Source organism: Cyprinus carpio, chromosome B20 (assembly GCF_018340385.1).
Source record: "Cyprinus carpio isolate SPL01 chromosome B20, ASM1834038v1, whole genome shotgun sequence".
NCBI lineage: Eukaryota > Metazoa > Chordata > Actinopteri > Cypriniformes > Cyprinidae > Cyprinus > Cyprinus carpio.
Window position 1 is genome coordinate 25,665,886 of NC_056616.1, and position 14,233 is coordinate 25,680,118.

Sequence of the window (14,233 nt, forward strand, 5' to 3'; positions counted from 1 at the left end):
CATCACTCAATGGCTGGATGTCTAAGTGGTGCCCGCGGATTAACATGGGTTTCATAGACAATTGGGTGAGCTTTTGGGGCAGACCCGACCTGTTGAAAAGAGATGGTCTTCATCCTTCCTGGAGTGGTGCCGCTCTTCTCTCTAGAAATATGGCACATACTGTAGTCTTAGAGTTTGTACTTGACTAACTGGGGCCCAGGGCAGGAAGCAGACAGACTGGCTAAACCGACCGTCTGCTAGCCGCCTCACGTCACAGAAGTCAGTTAATTCTCAGCACATACAGACTCTTTCACCTAGATATCACACTATAGAGACTGTGTCTTCTATAAACTTGTTAAATCATTTAAAACAACAACATGTATGTTAGACCCCATTCCATCTAAGCTCCTAAAAGAGGTGCTTCCAGAAGTCATAGATCCTTTTCTGACTATTATTAATTCCTCACTGTTATTAGGATATGTCCCCAAAACCTTCAAACTGGCTGTTATTAAGCCTCTAATCAAAAAACCACAACTTGACCCCAAAGAACTAGTTAATTATAGGACCTAAAAGCTCTGCATGTAATAACCTAGAACGGCTGTACTTGATGGCTGCTCTGTCAATTCTTGGCCATCTGTTAGGAACCTAGGTGTGCTATTTGATAGCAACCTTTCCTTAGAAAGCCACGTTTCTAGCATTTGTAAAACTGCATTTTTCCATCTCAAAAATATATCTAAATTACGGCCAATGCTCTCAATGTCAAATGCAGAAATGTTAATCCATGCGTTTATGACCTCAAGGTTAGATTATTGTAATGCTTTATTGGGTGGTTGTTCTGCACGCTTAGTAAACAAACTCCAGTTAGTCCAAAATGCAGCAGCTAGAGTTCTTACTAGAACCAGGAATTATGATCATATTAGCCTGGTTCTGTCAACACTGCACTGGCTCCCTATCAAACATCGTATAGATTTTAAAATCTTGCTTATTACTTATAAAGCCCTGAATGGTTTAGCACCTCAGTATTTGAACGAGCTCCTGTTACATTATAGTCCTCCACGTCCGCTCTGTTTTCAAAACTCTGGCAATTTGATAATACCTAGAATATCAAAGTCAACTGCGGGCGGCAGATCCTTTTCCTATTTAGCGCCCAAGCTCTGGAATAACCTACCTAACATTGTTCGGGAGGCAGACACACTCTTGCAGTTTAAATCTAGATTAAAGACCCATTTCTTTAACCTGGCTTACACATAGCACACTAATACGCTTCTAATATCCAAATCCAAGGATTTTTAGGCTGCATTAATTAGGTAAACCGGAACCGGGAACACTTCCCATAACACCCGATGTACTTGCTACATCATTAGAAGAATGGCATCTACGCTAATATTAGTCTGTTTCTCTCTTATTCTGAGGTCACCATAGCCACCAGATCCAGTCTGTATCCAAGTCAGAGGGTCACTGTAGTCACCCGGATCCAGTACGTATCCAGCCCAGATGGTGGATCAGCACCTAGAAAGGACCTCTACAGCCCTGAAAGACAGCGGAGACCAGGACAACTAGAGCCCCAGAGACAGATCCCCTGTAAAGACCTTGTCTCAGGTGACCACCGGGACAAGACCACAGGAAACAGATGATTCTTCTGCACAATCTGACTTTGCTGCAGCCTGGAATTGAACTGCGGGTTTCGTCCGGTCAGAGGACAACTGGCCCCCCGACTGAGCCTGGTTTCTCCCAAGGTTCTCCCTGGAGTTTTGGTTCCTTGCTACTGTCGCCTCTGGCTTGCTTAGTTGGGGACACTTCATTTACAGCGATATCGTTGACTTGATTGCAAATTATTGCACAGATACGATTTAAACTGAACTGATGACATGATGACATCTCTGTATTAAATGATGAACTGCCTTTAACTGTCATTTTGCATTATGGACACACTGTTTTCCTAATTAATGTTGTTCAGTTGCTTTGACGCAATCTTTTTTGTTTAAAGCACTATATAAATAAAGGTGACTTGACTTGACTTGACTAGTGCTCGAGGTGTGGCCGACACGGACTGACTGAGGTCTTCCAGTTAGAAAGTCCAGGATCCAATTACAGAGGGAACTGTTAAGGCCCAGCAGGTTTAGTTTATTAATGAACTGTTGTGGGATTATTGTGATGAATGCTGAGATAAAGTTGATGAACTGCATTCTGACATAGGAGTCTTTATTTTCTAGGTGGGTAAGAGCCAGGTGGAGGGTAGAGGAAATTGCATCGTCTGTAGAGCGGTTTGGACGGTATGCAAACTGGAGAGGATCGAGTGTGTTGGGGAGGCTGGTTTTGATGTTGTGCTTGACTAACATTTCAAAGCACTTCATCATGATTGGAGTCAGCGCTATGGTACTGTAGTCATTTAGACAGGACACAGGTGATTTCTTTGGTACTGGTAAGATTGTTGTGGGGACGACTGCCTGGCTCAGCGAGGTGTTGAAGATATCTGTAAGGACATCTGTCAGCTGTGCAGCACAGTCTCTCAGTACACGTCCAGGTATGTCGTCAGGACCCGCAGCCTTGCAGGGGTTAATCCTAGATAAGGTCTTCCTAACGTCCGCTGGAGACAGTTTTTATGCAAGTGTGTCATTCTGCATTTCAAACCGTGAATAAAAGTGGTTGAGTGCATCCGGGAGTGATGTGTCATCATCACAGGCCTGTGGCGGCGGCTTGTAGTCTGTGATGGTCTGAATGGCTTGCCACAGCCTCGGTGTGTCTCTGCTGTCTGTGAAGTGATAGTTGATTTTTTGAGCATATGACCGTTTTGCAGTTTTGATGCCACAGGACAGATTGGCTCTTGCTGTTTTGAGAGCTGCTTTATCTCCTGATCTGAATGCTTCATCTCTGTTCTTTAGCAGCCCACAAATCTCTGCTGTCATCCACGGCTCAGTGTTGTGCAAAATTTTAAAAAAAGTCCATAATATGAATGACTGTATTTGAATTATAATGCAGCATTTAAGAATAGAGCAGCTATGGCTGGGACAGGGTTCAAGTATGACTCAAAGCTTCAACGTAATCATGAGTATGTTACATCAACTTTCTTCTGAGCCAGTCTTTAGATACAGGCCTGTACATTCCAAGATGTTTTTCTAAGAATGAAAAAATCCAGAATTTTCAAGACGTCAACAATTGGATTCAGCTAATGAAGGATAAAACCAAGGCTGAATTCAAAATGGCAGAAATTCATACTAGTATGCTATTTTGAATTATGCTTTTTATGTGTTTTAATTTATGTAACAAGGACAATTGAATCAATGAGAATCACTCAGTTGCATAAGATCCAACTCATGCAAGTCTGGAGCATCGTGAGGGTTAATGAAGGGGGAGGGACTATCTTTAATTAGCTGAAACCTGTAGAGTATAAAAAGACCAAAGGCCAGCGTCTTCACTTTGTGCTTAGTTGTTGGACAATGGCTGGAAGTTGGTGTTTGGTTCAGATTTTGGCAGTTTGTGCTTTCTGTCATGCAGTTCCACAGTGGAGTGATCTGCCTCAGAACCTTCAAGCCCTGATGATCCAGGAAACTGACCAGCAGTTTCAGCTGCAGAAGCCAGTTCAACAAACTAGCCAGCAGTTTCAGCTGCAGAAGCCAGTTCAACAAACTAGCCAGCAGTTTCAGATGCAGAAGCCAGTTCAACAGACTAGGCTAGTCCAACAAACTAGCCAGCAGTTTCAGCTGCAGAAGCCAGTTCAACAAACTAGCCAGCAATTTCAGCTTCAGAAGCCAGTTCAACAAACAAGGCCAGTTCAACAAACTAGCAAGCATTTTCAGATGCAGAAGCCAGTTCAACAAACTAGCCAGCAGTTTCAGATGCAGAAGCCAGTTCAACAAACTAGCCAGCAGTTTCAGATGCAGAAGCCAGTTCAACAAACTAGCCAGCAGTTTCAGATGCAGAAGCCAGTTCAACAAACTAGCCAGCAGTTTCAGATGCAGAAGCCAGTTCAACAAACTAGCCAGCAGTTTCAGATGCAGAAGCCAGTTCAACAAACTAGCCAGCGGTTTCAGATGCAGAAGCCAGTTCAACAAACTAGCCAGCAGTTTCAGAAGCCAGTGGTGCGGGCAGAGCCCCTTGATAAATGTACTGTAGCTGATTATGAGCAGATCCAATGTGGACAACCTGGGATCAGTGGTGCTGAGTGTGAAGCTATCAACTGCTGCTTTAACAGACAGTGTTACTATGGGAGGGCAGGTAAGTGTTCTCAGTCTATTCATGTTAAATTAATTCTCAGAAATAACGTGCTCTTGTACCTTGTTCTAGTGACTGTCCAGTGTATTAGAGATGGTCAGTTTGTGGTAGTGGTGGCTAGAGATGTTACTTTGCCTCGACTGAGTCTGGATTCGGTTCGTCTGCTGGGTGGAAATGACCCACCTTGTGCTCCTGTGGAGTCCACACCATCCTTTGCAATATACCAGTTCCCTGTGACTGCATGCGGCACGAGTGTGATGGTGAGCAGCTGCTTCTGGTTTTATTCCGCACTGGTTATGATGGACTGGATGCTGACACTGTTCCTATTCACAGGAGGACAGCGGATATGTGGTGTATGAAAACCGAATGACCTCATCATATGAAGTGGGGATTGGACCATATGGTTCCATCACAAGGGACAGTCGTTTTGAGTAGGTCATCTGACATGGTGTGAACGTTAATCCCTGATAAATGCTACAAGCTCACCGTCTGTTGTCCAGGTTTCTCTTCCAGTGTAGGTACTCTGGAACTTCTGTGGAAGCTCTGGTTGTGGAGGTCAACTCTATTCCTCCACCTCCACCAGTAGCTGCTCCTGGACCTCTTAGGGTGGAGCTCAGATTGGCCAATGGCCAGTGTGTCACCAAAGGCTGTGCTGAAGGTAAGGTCTTGTCCTGTGTCTTCCTAAAGCCTTTCAAACTTGAGTCTGGTTAAACCCCAGTGTTCATTCTCAGGGGATGAGGCCTACACGTCCTACTACAGTGATACTGATTATCTCGTCACAAAAGTCCTGCGGGAGCCTGTGTATGTTGAGGTGCGCATTATAGAGAGGACTGACCCCAACATTGTCCTGATGCTGGGACATTGTTGGGCAACTTCAACCCCCAGTCCACTTGGTCTTCCCCAGTGGGACCTTCTGATCAATGGGTGAGTGTACAGCCAATCTTTATCCAGTTAGTCTGCTGGGAGATACTTTCTAACCTTCACCTTTGTCTTCAGATGCCCTTACCAGGATGACCGTTACCTGACCACACTGGTTCCAGTGACTGGATTATCTGGTCTTCAGTTCCCAACCCACTACAAGCGCTTTGTTGTGAAGATGTTCACATTTGTAGATCCAGCCTCACTGGCTGCTCTGCAGGAAACTGTATGCCCCCTTTTACTTGAACAATTTTACTACTTGTGGATTCTGTGACTTGAGCCTCTTTCTTCCCTGTCAGGTCTTCATCCACTGCAGTACAGAAGTGTGCCATCCATCATCTGGCTCTTGTGAGCAAAGCTGCACCAGGAAACGTGAGTTCTTGCTTTCTCTTGACAAGAGGAACAGAGGTTTTTGAGTGCATTCTCACAACATTTCTCTTTCAGGAAGAGACACTCATATCAAGACTGTCTCTGGTGAGCAGACTGTGGTTTCTAGTGGAGAAGTTACTCTGGTCATGTAAATCTAGTGTTTTAATAAACTTTACAGAACCCTGAGGTATCTTTGTCTGGTGTGTTGGTTCTGCAGAATCTGGCATTACATGCCTTCTCCCAGGTTTTATCCCACACTATTAAACCAAGGTTCCACAACCTTTTGTAAGGTCATGCATTCGGAGTCCAGGCTTCTGTACAAGCTGACATTTATCCATCTAGTTTCTAACCTGGGGCAGCACAATGCTTGATTTTAAGGGTTAATCATTAACTTGTTAACACTGGGGGTGTCTAGCTCAATTGCTGGAGCTCTGCAGAGTTCCAACAAAGCGTACCATGCAGTTTTCAAAAATGCCTGATGGACTTAATTGGATGAGGTGTTTAATTCAGAGTTGAATCTAAACTCTGCAGGGCTCCGGCCTTCCAGGAAGTGAGTTTGACACCCCTGGCTTAACAAGACATTTAACCCATCTAACATTCATCCCATCCAAGTGGGCATATGTTTTGCTTGGGAGTAATTGGGGGTTTGGTGTCTTGCTCAAGGGCACCTCAGCTGTGGGTATTGCTACAAATATCCCCAATTCCTGCTGGCACAGATTTTAGCCTGTGACTTGTAATCCAAGTCTGACTCTTTAACCATTAGGCTAAGACTCAGCTGCCACAACTTGTAGGTCATATTCGATGCATTTGTCAGTCATGCTAGTACTATCTGCTTAAATGGGGGAAGATTTAGTTGCAAGCTGGGCAGTTGTGGCCTAATGGTTGGAGTCTGACTTGTAACCTGAAGGTTGCAAGTTTAATACTCAATACCAGTAGGTTAGAGATTGAATGAACCATGCTCTCTTCCACTTTCAATACACTCAGTTGCTCCCCGGGCACCACAGCGACTGGCTGCCAACTGCTCTGTGTGTGTTCACCACTTCTAATGTGCATGCAGTAACTTGGAAGGGTTAAAGGCAGAGGACAATTTTCAAGTATGGGTTCCCATATTTTGCTGTCAGGTCAAAGCGTTGGTTTTTAGAAGTTTTTACATTTGTATAACCATTTCCTTTCCACTTCAGACAAAAGTGGTGGCAAGTAAAATAATTCCTTAGCATGTTTAGCTGAGAGAAACCTGATGGAGCCAATCTTTCTCTGACAAAAAGACTAATTACAATACATGTATTTCAATAAATGTGAGCCATTTTATTTCTTCATGAGTGAAGGGCTAACCTGCACCCTGGCAAATACAATTTTGGGCTATACCAAAGGCAGCAGTGGAAAGAGTACTAAGAAATTGTACTGTGAGAGTAAACTTGTTTCATCACATCTTACATTTACCACAAACTTGTTAACACTTACCACTGAGAAACGTCCTGCTCCAGTAGTGCTTGCACCGGTTTGGCGAGTTTCAGAAGTGGTCTGTATGCTGGAATTAGCATAAAAGTGTGACGTGACATACAGCCAAGTATGGTGACCCATACTCAGAATTCGTGCTCTGCATTTAACCCATCCAAAGTGCACACACACAGCAGTGAACACACACCCTAAGCAGTGGACAGCCATTTATGCTGCGGCACCCGGGGGAGCAGTTGTGGGTTCGGTGCCTTGCTCAAGGGCACCTCAGTCGTGGTATTTTCGGCCCGAGATTTGAACTCACAACCTTAGGATTAGGAGTCAAACTCTTTAACCACTAGGCCACGACTTCCCAGAGATGTGATCCGAGTACCCTAGGTGGGGGCAGGGTACAGCCTTTTAAGTGTTCTTTTCTGTTGTGTAAAAAAAGTCCAGTGTGTTTTTTCCCCTTGTTGCAAAGTTCACATGTTGGTAGAACTTTGGCAAAACTGTCTTTAAGTATAATAGCATGGTTGAAGTCACCGGCTATTATGAAAAAGCCGTCAGGGTTATTTGTTTGTTGTTCGCTGATGGCGCTGTACAGCTCGTGAAGCACATCCTTCACGTTAGCACATGGGGGAATGTAAACTGCAACAATAACAATGGCCGTGAACTCACACGGAAGATAGAGCGGTCGACACTTCACAAACATAAACTCCAGTATATGCTAATAGGGCAGAGAACATCACAAATGGGCGGGACTTTCCCCGACTATGATGTCATAGAAGTGAGAAATCTGGAACTGCTAGTGTGGAAAGACTGATTATGATTTATTGGGATTATAAAACAATGAGTGGGTGGATTTATACCATTATAGGCTGATTGTTTTCACACACTGCGGCCACACAACTGTGTTCAAACACCTTATAAAAGTGATTTTTGAATCCTATGGCATCTTTAATGATTCCAATTCTTGTCAATTCCTAATTTCGATTCCAATAAGGTAAAAAAAAAAAAATGTTAGATATCATCTTATTACAAAATATTTCATAGTAAGCTGAACATTATGAATGAAAATCAAGAGGCTAAAGAACACTTACACAAGGATGTGTGTGCAGCAGAGAAAACAGCCTGCGAGTCTTCTTGACTTGAATGGTTTAAAAACACATTGAAAGTGTAGTTTGTTATAAAAAAATAAAAAAAAGTTGGACTCCAGGCACATTTTCGGTAGGACAAAAAAAGAGAATTTTATTGAAAATGTTAACCCCATACCTAGGCTTGGGAATCCAAAATCTAATCCAATTATGGAATAGGATGCTTAAAGTGTCCCTATTATGCCTTTTAGAATATTACCTTTACTGCAGTGTGTTATGTAGCTGTATGTGAACATAAAGTAGCAAAGTTGTGAAGCCGACAGTGCACGATAAATAAAGTTATTCTTTATTAAAAAAAAAAAAAAAAAAAAAACGAGTCGTCAGGAATACTGTTACGTATTATCTTATACTGTTGAGACTCTACATCACAAAGTAACACATAATGACATAATGACTGTCCGCTGTCTACATCGCCAACTTGCCTGCCCACAAACAGAAAAATTTCCGTGTGGTTAACATCATGTTGAGAAGACGCTGTATCCTATGCTCAGAGGCGTGTCTACGTGGTGGCCAGGGGTGGCACCGGCCCCCCCTGAAATTTGGCTGGCCACCCCAGGTGCCCCCCCACCCCCCACCAGATGGCTTGCTATAAACTTGTTTTTAGTAAATTTCTAACTGCATCTGGCAGTGGCGGATACTGGCATTTGTAGCTGCCTAGGGGCGCTTTCTTCTCTTTATACTTAATTTTAGGCTGTTTCTGTAGCGTGATATTTGACAGATATCGAGAGCGCATAATGTTACGTGATCCACGTAATGCGCGAGCACAAATCTCCACTCGCAAGTGGATTTCCTTCACTCACACAAAACTGGATGTGTGCTTTTAAATATACATTGTTCTTTTATGAATTGGCTCTGCTTTTGCTCAAAGATTACGTGTAAGCTCAAACGTTCTTGCATCACTGAAGACTAGAAGCGCCTTTTTTCTAATTCAGATGAGGAGTAGGCTTATCTCATTAAATGGAAGCAAGCTGATTATAGTCAGCCTTCTTTAGTTATTTATTTTATTAATAGCCTACTTATTTTAGTTAGGTGCTTAACTTATAAATATGCATTTATTTAATTGTTTTATTAAGTGCATTTGTATTTTGTTGTTTTTGTATATAGTTTTGCAATAAAAGCGTATTAACCAGGTTCCAGAAATAATCACTGAGGGTGCTTCTAAAATTAGTGAGGGTGCTCTAGACTTAATGCCCATTTTCACATCCCGTCTATTGCTTTTGTCATCATTGTGTCAATCACTGCTACTTCGAGAGTGAATCCCACATAAATATGCAGATGTCATTCCCGAAACTTTGCAACGTGTGTGGCTGAAAAACAAAGTTCTACATTTTAAATGGATCATAGACTAGAAAGCTTGCAAAGAGTGCTCTTTACCACTAAAAAGCTGTCACTCTTTGTTTAGTGAGTGTATACACAATGTATTTTAAATCGTAATTTAAAATACCGGCCCCCCCGGCCACCCTCTTTTGAGCCAGTGCCCCAGACTGGCCACCCCATTTAAAGTGCTCTAGACAAGCCCCTGCGCTGTGAGAGTACATTTTTTTATCACATTTTATAATTACCACAAACTTGTTAACACTTGACACACTGAGAAACGTCCTGCTCCAGTCGTGCTTGCGAATCAGTCTTTTGTCCATCAGCCACTTAACCATTTCATCATCAGACTACGGCTTGCACTGGTAAGGTACAATCGATACCATCTTTTCTATGTATTCACAAATCTCCAGGGCTGCCTGTCATGGTAATGGGTGTTTCGTTTCTGACACACGCTGTATGCGGTAGACCAGTCCAGTACCAATCTCTATGGCTCTGGACCAATCACAAAGGACTGTGGCATCTGACCAATCACAGCAGTGAGGGCTCACGGAAAGGAATGGTTAAGAGAGACTGATTCTTTAAACTGCTTCGCACAAGTCGCTTACGAATCGTTTAGAAATTAGGTAAAATTAAATCTATTTTTGGAGAAAACTAACATGTTTTTTGACCTGGCATGCATGTAAATCTGTTTTAGGAGACTAAAACAATATTAGCAACCTTAAAAATGGCATAATAGGGGCACTATCTACTTGTTATAAAATTAAAATTTCGATTCCTTTTATTGATTTCTTTGTGTGCATTTTAATATGACTTTAAACCATAAAAGCACAAGAAGACTCGTGCAATGTTTTCTGTACTGCATACATAGGGGCATAGCCATCATTTCAAAAATGAGGGGGATAGAAATGTGAAGAAAAAGAAAAAAAAAAAACCTTTTGACTTTTTCTAATTGACAGGCTTAATTTTATCAACCGAGTTTTCTGTTTACTTATACTGCTGTGTGCTCTGGTAATATCAACGGTACGACCCTTTACAGGAGCTGACAAAATTACGATTTAAAATCAGAGCATAGCTCACATTCACTTAAATACCGTGATGCTGATTCAAAACTACAACGCTGCTGATTGATAGTCAAAGCATAGCGTGGTTTGAACGCCCCCAGCTGAACTGGAGGTTTTGATTGGTTTTGCAGCGAGTCAGACCTGTCTGTAATTGGCAGAAGTGCAGGGCTCCACCCCAGAAGTATGAAAAGTGCCCATCAAACACAGGTTTGTTCTGGCGCCTCCTTTGTGTGTTATATATATATATATATATATATATATATGTATATGTGTGTGTGTATATGTATATGTGTGTGTGTTTAAATATAGTTTTGTTTTTGTGTGTGTTTTGTGTGGTATATATGTGTGTGTGTGTATGTGTGTGTGTGTGTGTGTGTGTGTATGTGTGTATATATATATATATATATATATATATATATATATATATATATATATATATATATATATATATATATATATATTTATTTATTTATTTATTTATTTATTTAAAAAAAAAGTAAATGTAGTGAATTCGAATACTTTCATTTATTTTACTCAAGTAAAAGTAAAAATACCACAATTTAATTTTACTCAAGAAAGTAGAAAATTTTTGAAAATGTAGTCAAGTACTGTAACAAAAGTATTTGTAATTAGTTACTTTCCACCTCTAACTGAAAGATATTGATATTGCAGTGTGTGCAAAATTTTAAAAGCACTTTATAATATGAATGACTGTATTTGAATTATAATACAGCATTTAAGAATAGAGCAGCTATGGCTGGGACAGGGTTCAAGTATGACTCAAAGCGTCAACGTAATCATGAGTATGTTAAATCAACTTTCTTCTGAGTCAGTCTTTAGATACAGGCCTGTACATTCCAAGATGTTTTTCTAAGAATGAAAAAATCCAGAATTTTCAAGACGTGAACAATTGGATTCAACTAATGAAGGATAAAACCAAGGCTGAATTCAAAAAAGGCAGAAATTCATACTAGTATGCTATTTTGAATTATGATTTTATGTGTTTTAATGTATGTAACAAGGACAATTGAATCAATGAGAATCACTCAGTTGCATAAGATCCAACTCATGCAAGTCTGGAGCATCGTGAGGGTTAATGAAGGGGGAGGGACTGTCTTTAATTAGCTGAAACCTGTAGAGTATAAAAAGACCAAAGGCCAGCGTCTTCACTTTGTGCTTAGCTGTTGGACAATGGCTGGAAGTTGGTGTTTGGTTCAGATTTTGGCAGTTTGTGCTTTCTGTCATGCAGTTCCACAGTGGAGTGATCTGCCTCAGAACCTTCAAGCCCTGATGACCCAGCAAACTGACCAGCGGTTTCAGCTTCAGAAACCAGTTCAACAAACTAGCCAGCAGTTTCAGATGCAGAAGCCAGTTCAAGAGACTGGCCAGCAGTTGCAGCTTCAGGAGCCAGTTCAAAAAATGAGGCCAGTTCAACAAACTAGCCAGCAGTTTCAGATGCAGAAGCCAGTTCAACAAACTAGCCAGGAGTTTCAGATGCAGAAGCCAGTTCAACAAACAAGGCCAGTTCAACAAACTAGCCAGCAGTTTCAGATGCAGAAGCCAGTTCAACAAACTAGCCAGCAGTTTCAGATGCAGAAGCCAATTCAACAAACTAGCCAGCAGTTTCAGATGCAGAAGCCAGTTCAACAAACTAGCGAGCAGTTTCAGATGCAGAAGCCAGTTCAACAAACTAGCGAGCGGTTTCAGATGCAGAAGCCAGTTCAACAAACTAGCCAGCGGTTTCAGATGCAGAAGCCAGTTCAACAAACTAGCCAGCAGTTTCAGATGCAGAAGCCAGTTCAACAAACTAGCCAGCAGTTTCAGAAGCCAGTGGTGCGGGCAGAGCCCCTTGATAAATGTACTGTAGCTGATTATGAGCAGATCCAATGTGGACAACCTGGGATCAGTGGTGCTGAGTGTGAAGCTATCAACTGCTGCTTTAACAGACAGTGTTACTATGGGAGGGCAGGTAAGTGTTCTCAGTCTATTCATGTTAAATTAATTCTCAGAAATAACGTGCTCTTGTACCTTGTTCTAGTGACTGTCCAGTGTATTAGAGATGGTCAGTTTGTGGTAGTGGTGGCTAGAGATGTTACTTTGCCTCGACTGAGTCTGGATTCGGTTCGTCTGCTGGGTGGAAATGACCCACCTTGTGCTCCTGTGGAGTCCACACCATCCTTTGCAATATACCAGTTCCCTGTGACTGCATGCGGCACGAGTGTGATGGTGAGCAGCTGCTTCTGGTTTTATTCCGCACTGGTTATGATGGACTGGATGCTGACACTGTTCCTATTCACAGGAGGACAGCGGATATGTGGTGTATGAAAACCGAATGATGACCTCATCATATGAAGTGGGGATTGGACCATATGGTTCCATCACAAGGGACAGTCATTTTGAGTAGGTCATCTGACATGGTGTGAACGTTAATCCCTGATAAATGCTACAAGCTCACCGTCTGTTGTCCAGGTTTCTCTTCCAGTGTAGGTACTCTGGAACTTCTGTGGAAGCTCTGGTTGTGGAGGTCAACTCTATTCCTCCACCTCCACCAGTAGCTGCTCCTGGACCTCTCAGGGTGGAGCTCAGATTGGCCAATGGTCAGTGTGTCACCAAAGGCTGTGCTGAAGGTAAGGTGTTGTCCTGTGTCTTCCTAAAGCCTTTCAAACTTGAGTCTGGTTAAACCCCAGTGTTCATCCTCAGGGGATGAGGCCTACACGTCCTACTACAGTGATACTGATTATCCCGTCACAAAAGTCCTGCGGGAGCCTGTGTATGTTGAGGTGCGCATTATAGAGAGGACTGACCCTAACATTGTCCTGATGCTGGGACATTGTTGGGCAACTTCAACCCCCCGTCCACTTGGTCTTCCCCAGTGGGACCTTCTGATCAATGGGTGAGTGTACAGCCAATCTTTATCCAGTTAGTCTGCTGGGAGATACTTTCTAACCTTCACCTTTGTCTTCAGATGCCCTTACCAGGATGACCGTTACCTGACCACACTGGTTCCAGTGACTGGATCATCTGGTCTTCAGTTCCCAACCCACTACAAGCGCTTTGTTGTGAAGATGTTCACATTTGTAGATCCAGCCTCACTGGCTGCTCTGCAGGAAACTGTATGCCCCCCTCTTACTTAAAAAATTTTACTACTTGTGGATTCTGTGACTTGAGCCTCTTTCTTCCCTGTCAGGTCTTCATCCACTGCAGTACAGAGGTGTGCCATCCATCATCTGGCTCTTGTGAGCAAAGCTGCACCAGGAAACGTGAGTTCTTGCTTTCTCTTGACAAGAGGAACGGAGCTTTTTGAGTGCATTCTCACTTGTAACATTTCTCTTTCAGGAAGAGACACTCATATCAAGACTGTCTCTGGTGAGCAGACTGTGGTTTCTAGTGGAGGAGTTACTCTGGACATGTAAATGTAGTGTTTTAATAAACTTTACAAATAAACTGTCTGGTGTGTTGGTTCTGCAGAATCTGGCATTACATGCCTCTTCCCAGGTTTTATCCTACACTATTAAACCAAGGTTCCACAACCTTTTGTAAGGTCATGCATTCGGAGTCCAGGCTTCTGTACAAGCTGTGACATTTATCCATCTAGTTTCTAACCTGGGGCAGCACAATGCTTGATTTTTAAGGGTTAATCATTAACTTGTTAACACTGGGGTGTGTCACAGCTTGCTGGAGGGCTGGAGCTCTGCAGAGTTCCAACAAGCGTACCATGCAGCTTTCAAAAACGCCTGATGGACTTAATTGGATGAGGTGTTTAATTCAGAGTTGAATCTAAACTCTGCA

The 14,233-nt window shown here is 42.5% G+C and overlaps 1 protein-coding gene across 4 annotated transcripts; it reads left to right on the forward strand.

The window, feature by feature from the left end:
• Positions 1-3,385: 3,385 nt before the first annotated feature.
• On the forward strand, positions 3,386-13,891 carry LOC109097320 (zona pellucida sperm-binding protein 4-like). 4 transcript variants are annotated; one of them, XM_042747083.1, is made up of 9 exons: positions 3,386-3,649; positions 12,022-12,413; positions 12,483-12,670; positions 12,744-12,844; positions 12,914-13,071; positions 13,145-13,337; positions 13,410-13,557; positions 13,632-13,704; positions 13,781-13,891. In XM_042747083.1, exons 1-9 carry the CDS (start codon positions 3,417-3,419, stop codon positions 13,855-13,857), a joined length of 1,563 nt encoding a protein of 520 aa, XP_042603017.1. In that variant the 5' UTR covers positions 3,386-3,416; the 3' UTR covers positions 13,858-13,891. The 4 variants fall into 4 exon arrangements, with proteins under 4 accessions (XP_042603017.1, XP_042603018.1, XP_042603016.1 ...); XM_042747084.1 differs by lacking the exons at positions 12,022-12,413; positions 12,483-12,670; positions 12,744-12,844; ... (3 more) ...; positions 13,632-13,704; positions 13,781-13,891 and adding exons at positions 3,803-4,194; positions 4,264-4,451; positions 4,525-4,622; ... (3 more) ...; positions 5,409-5,481; positions 5,554-5,664; XM_042747082.1 differs by lacking the exons at positions 12,022-12,413; positions 12,483-12,670; positions 12,744-12,844; ... (3 more) ...; positions 13,632-13,704; positions 13,781-13,891 and adding exons at positions 4,264-4,451; positions 4,525-4,622; positions 4,692-4,849; ... (2 more) ...; positions 5,409-5,481; positions 5,554-5,664 and having other exon boundaries at positions 3,386-4,194.
• Positions 13,892-14,233: the final 342 nt, after the last annotated feature.

Excerpts from the sequence above, each read along its gene's own strand:
- LOC109097320 (XM_042747081.1), top strand. The coding sequence starts at position 11,636 with ATGGCTGGAAGTTGGTGTTTGGTTCAGATTTTGGCAGTTTGTGCTTTC. Across the intron at positions 12,671-12,743 it reads CATGCGGCACGAGTGTGATG|GAGGACAGCGGATATGTGGT; the intron begins GTGAGCAGCTGC and ends TCCTATTCACAG. Across the intron at positions 13,705-13,780 it reads GCAAAGCTGCACCAGGAAAC|GAAGAGACACTCATATCAAG; the intron begins GTGAGTTCTTGC and ends TTTCTCTTTCAG.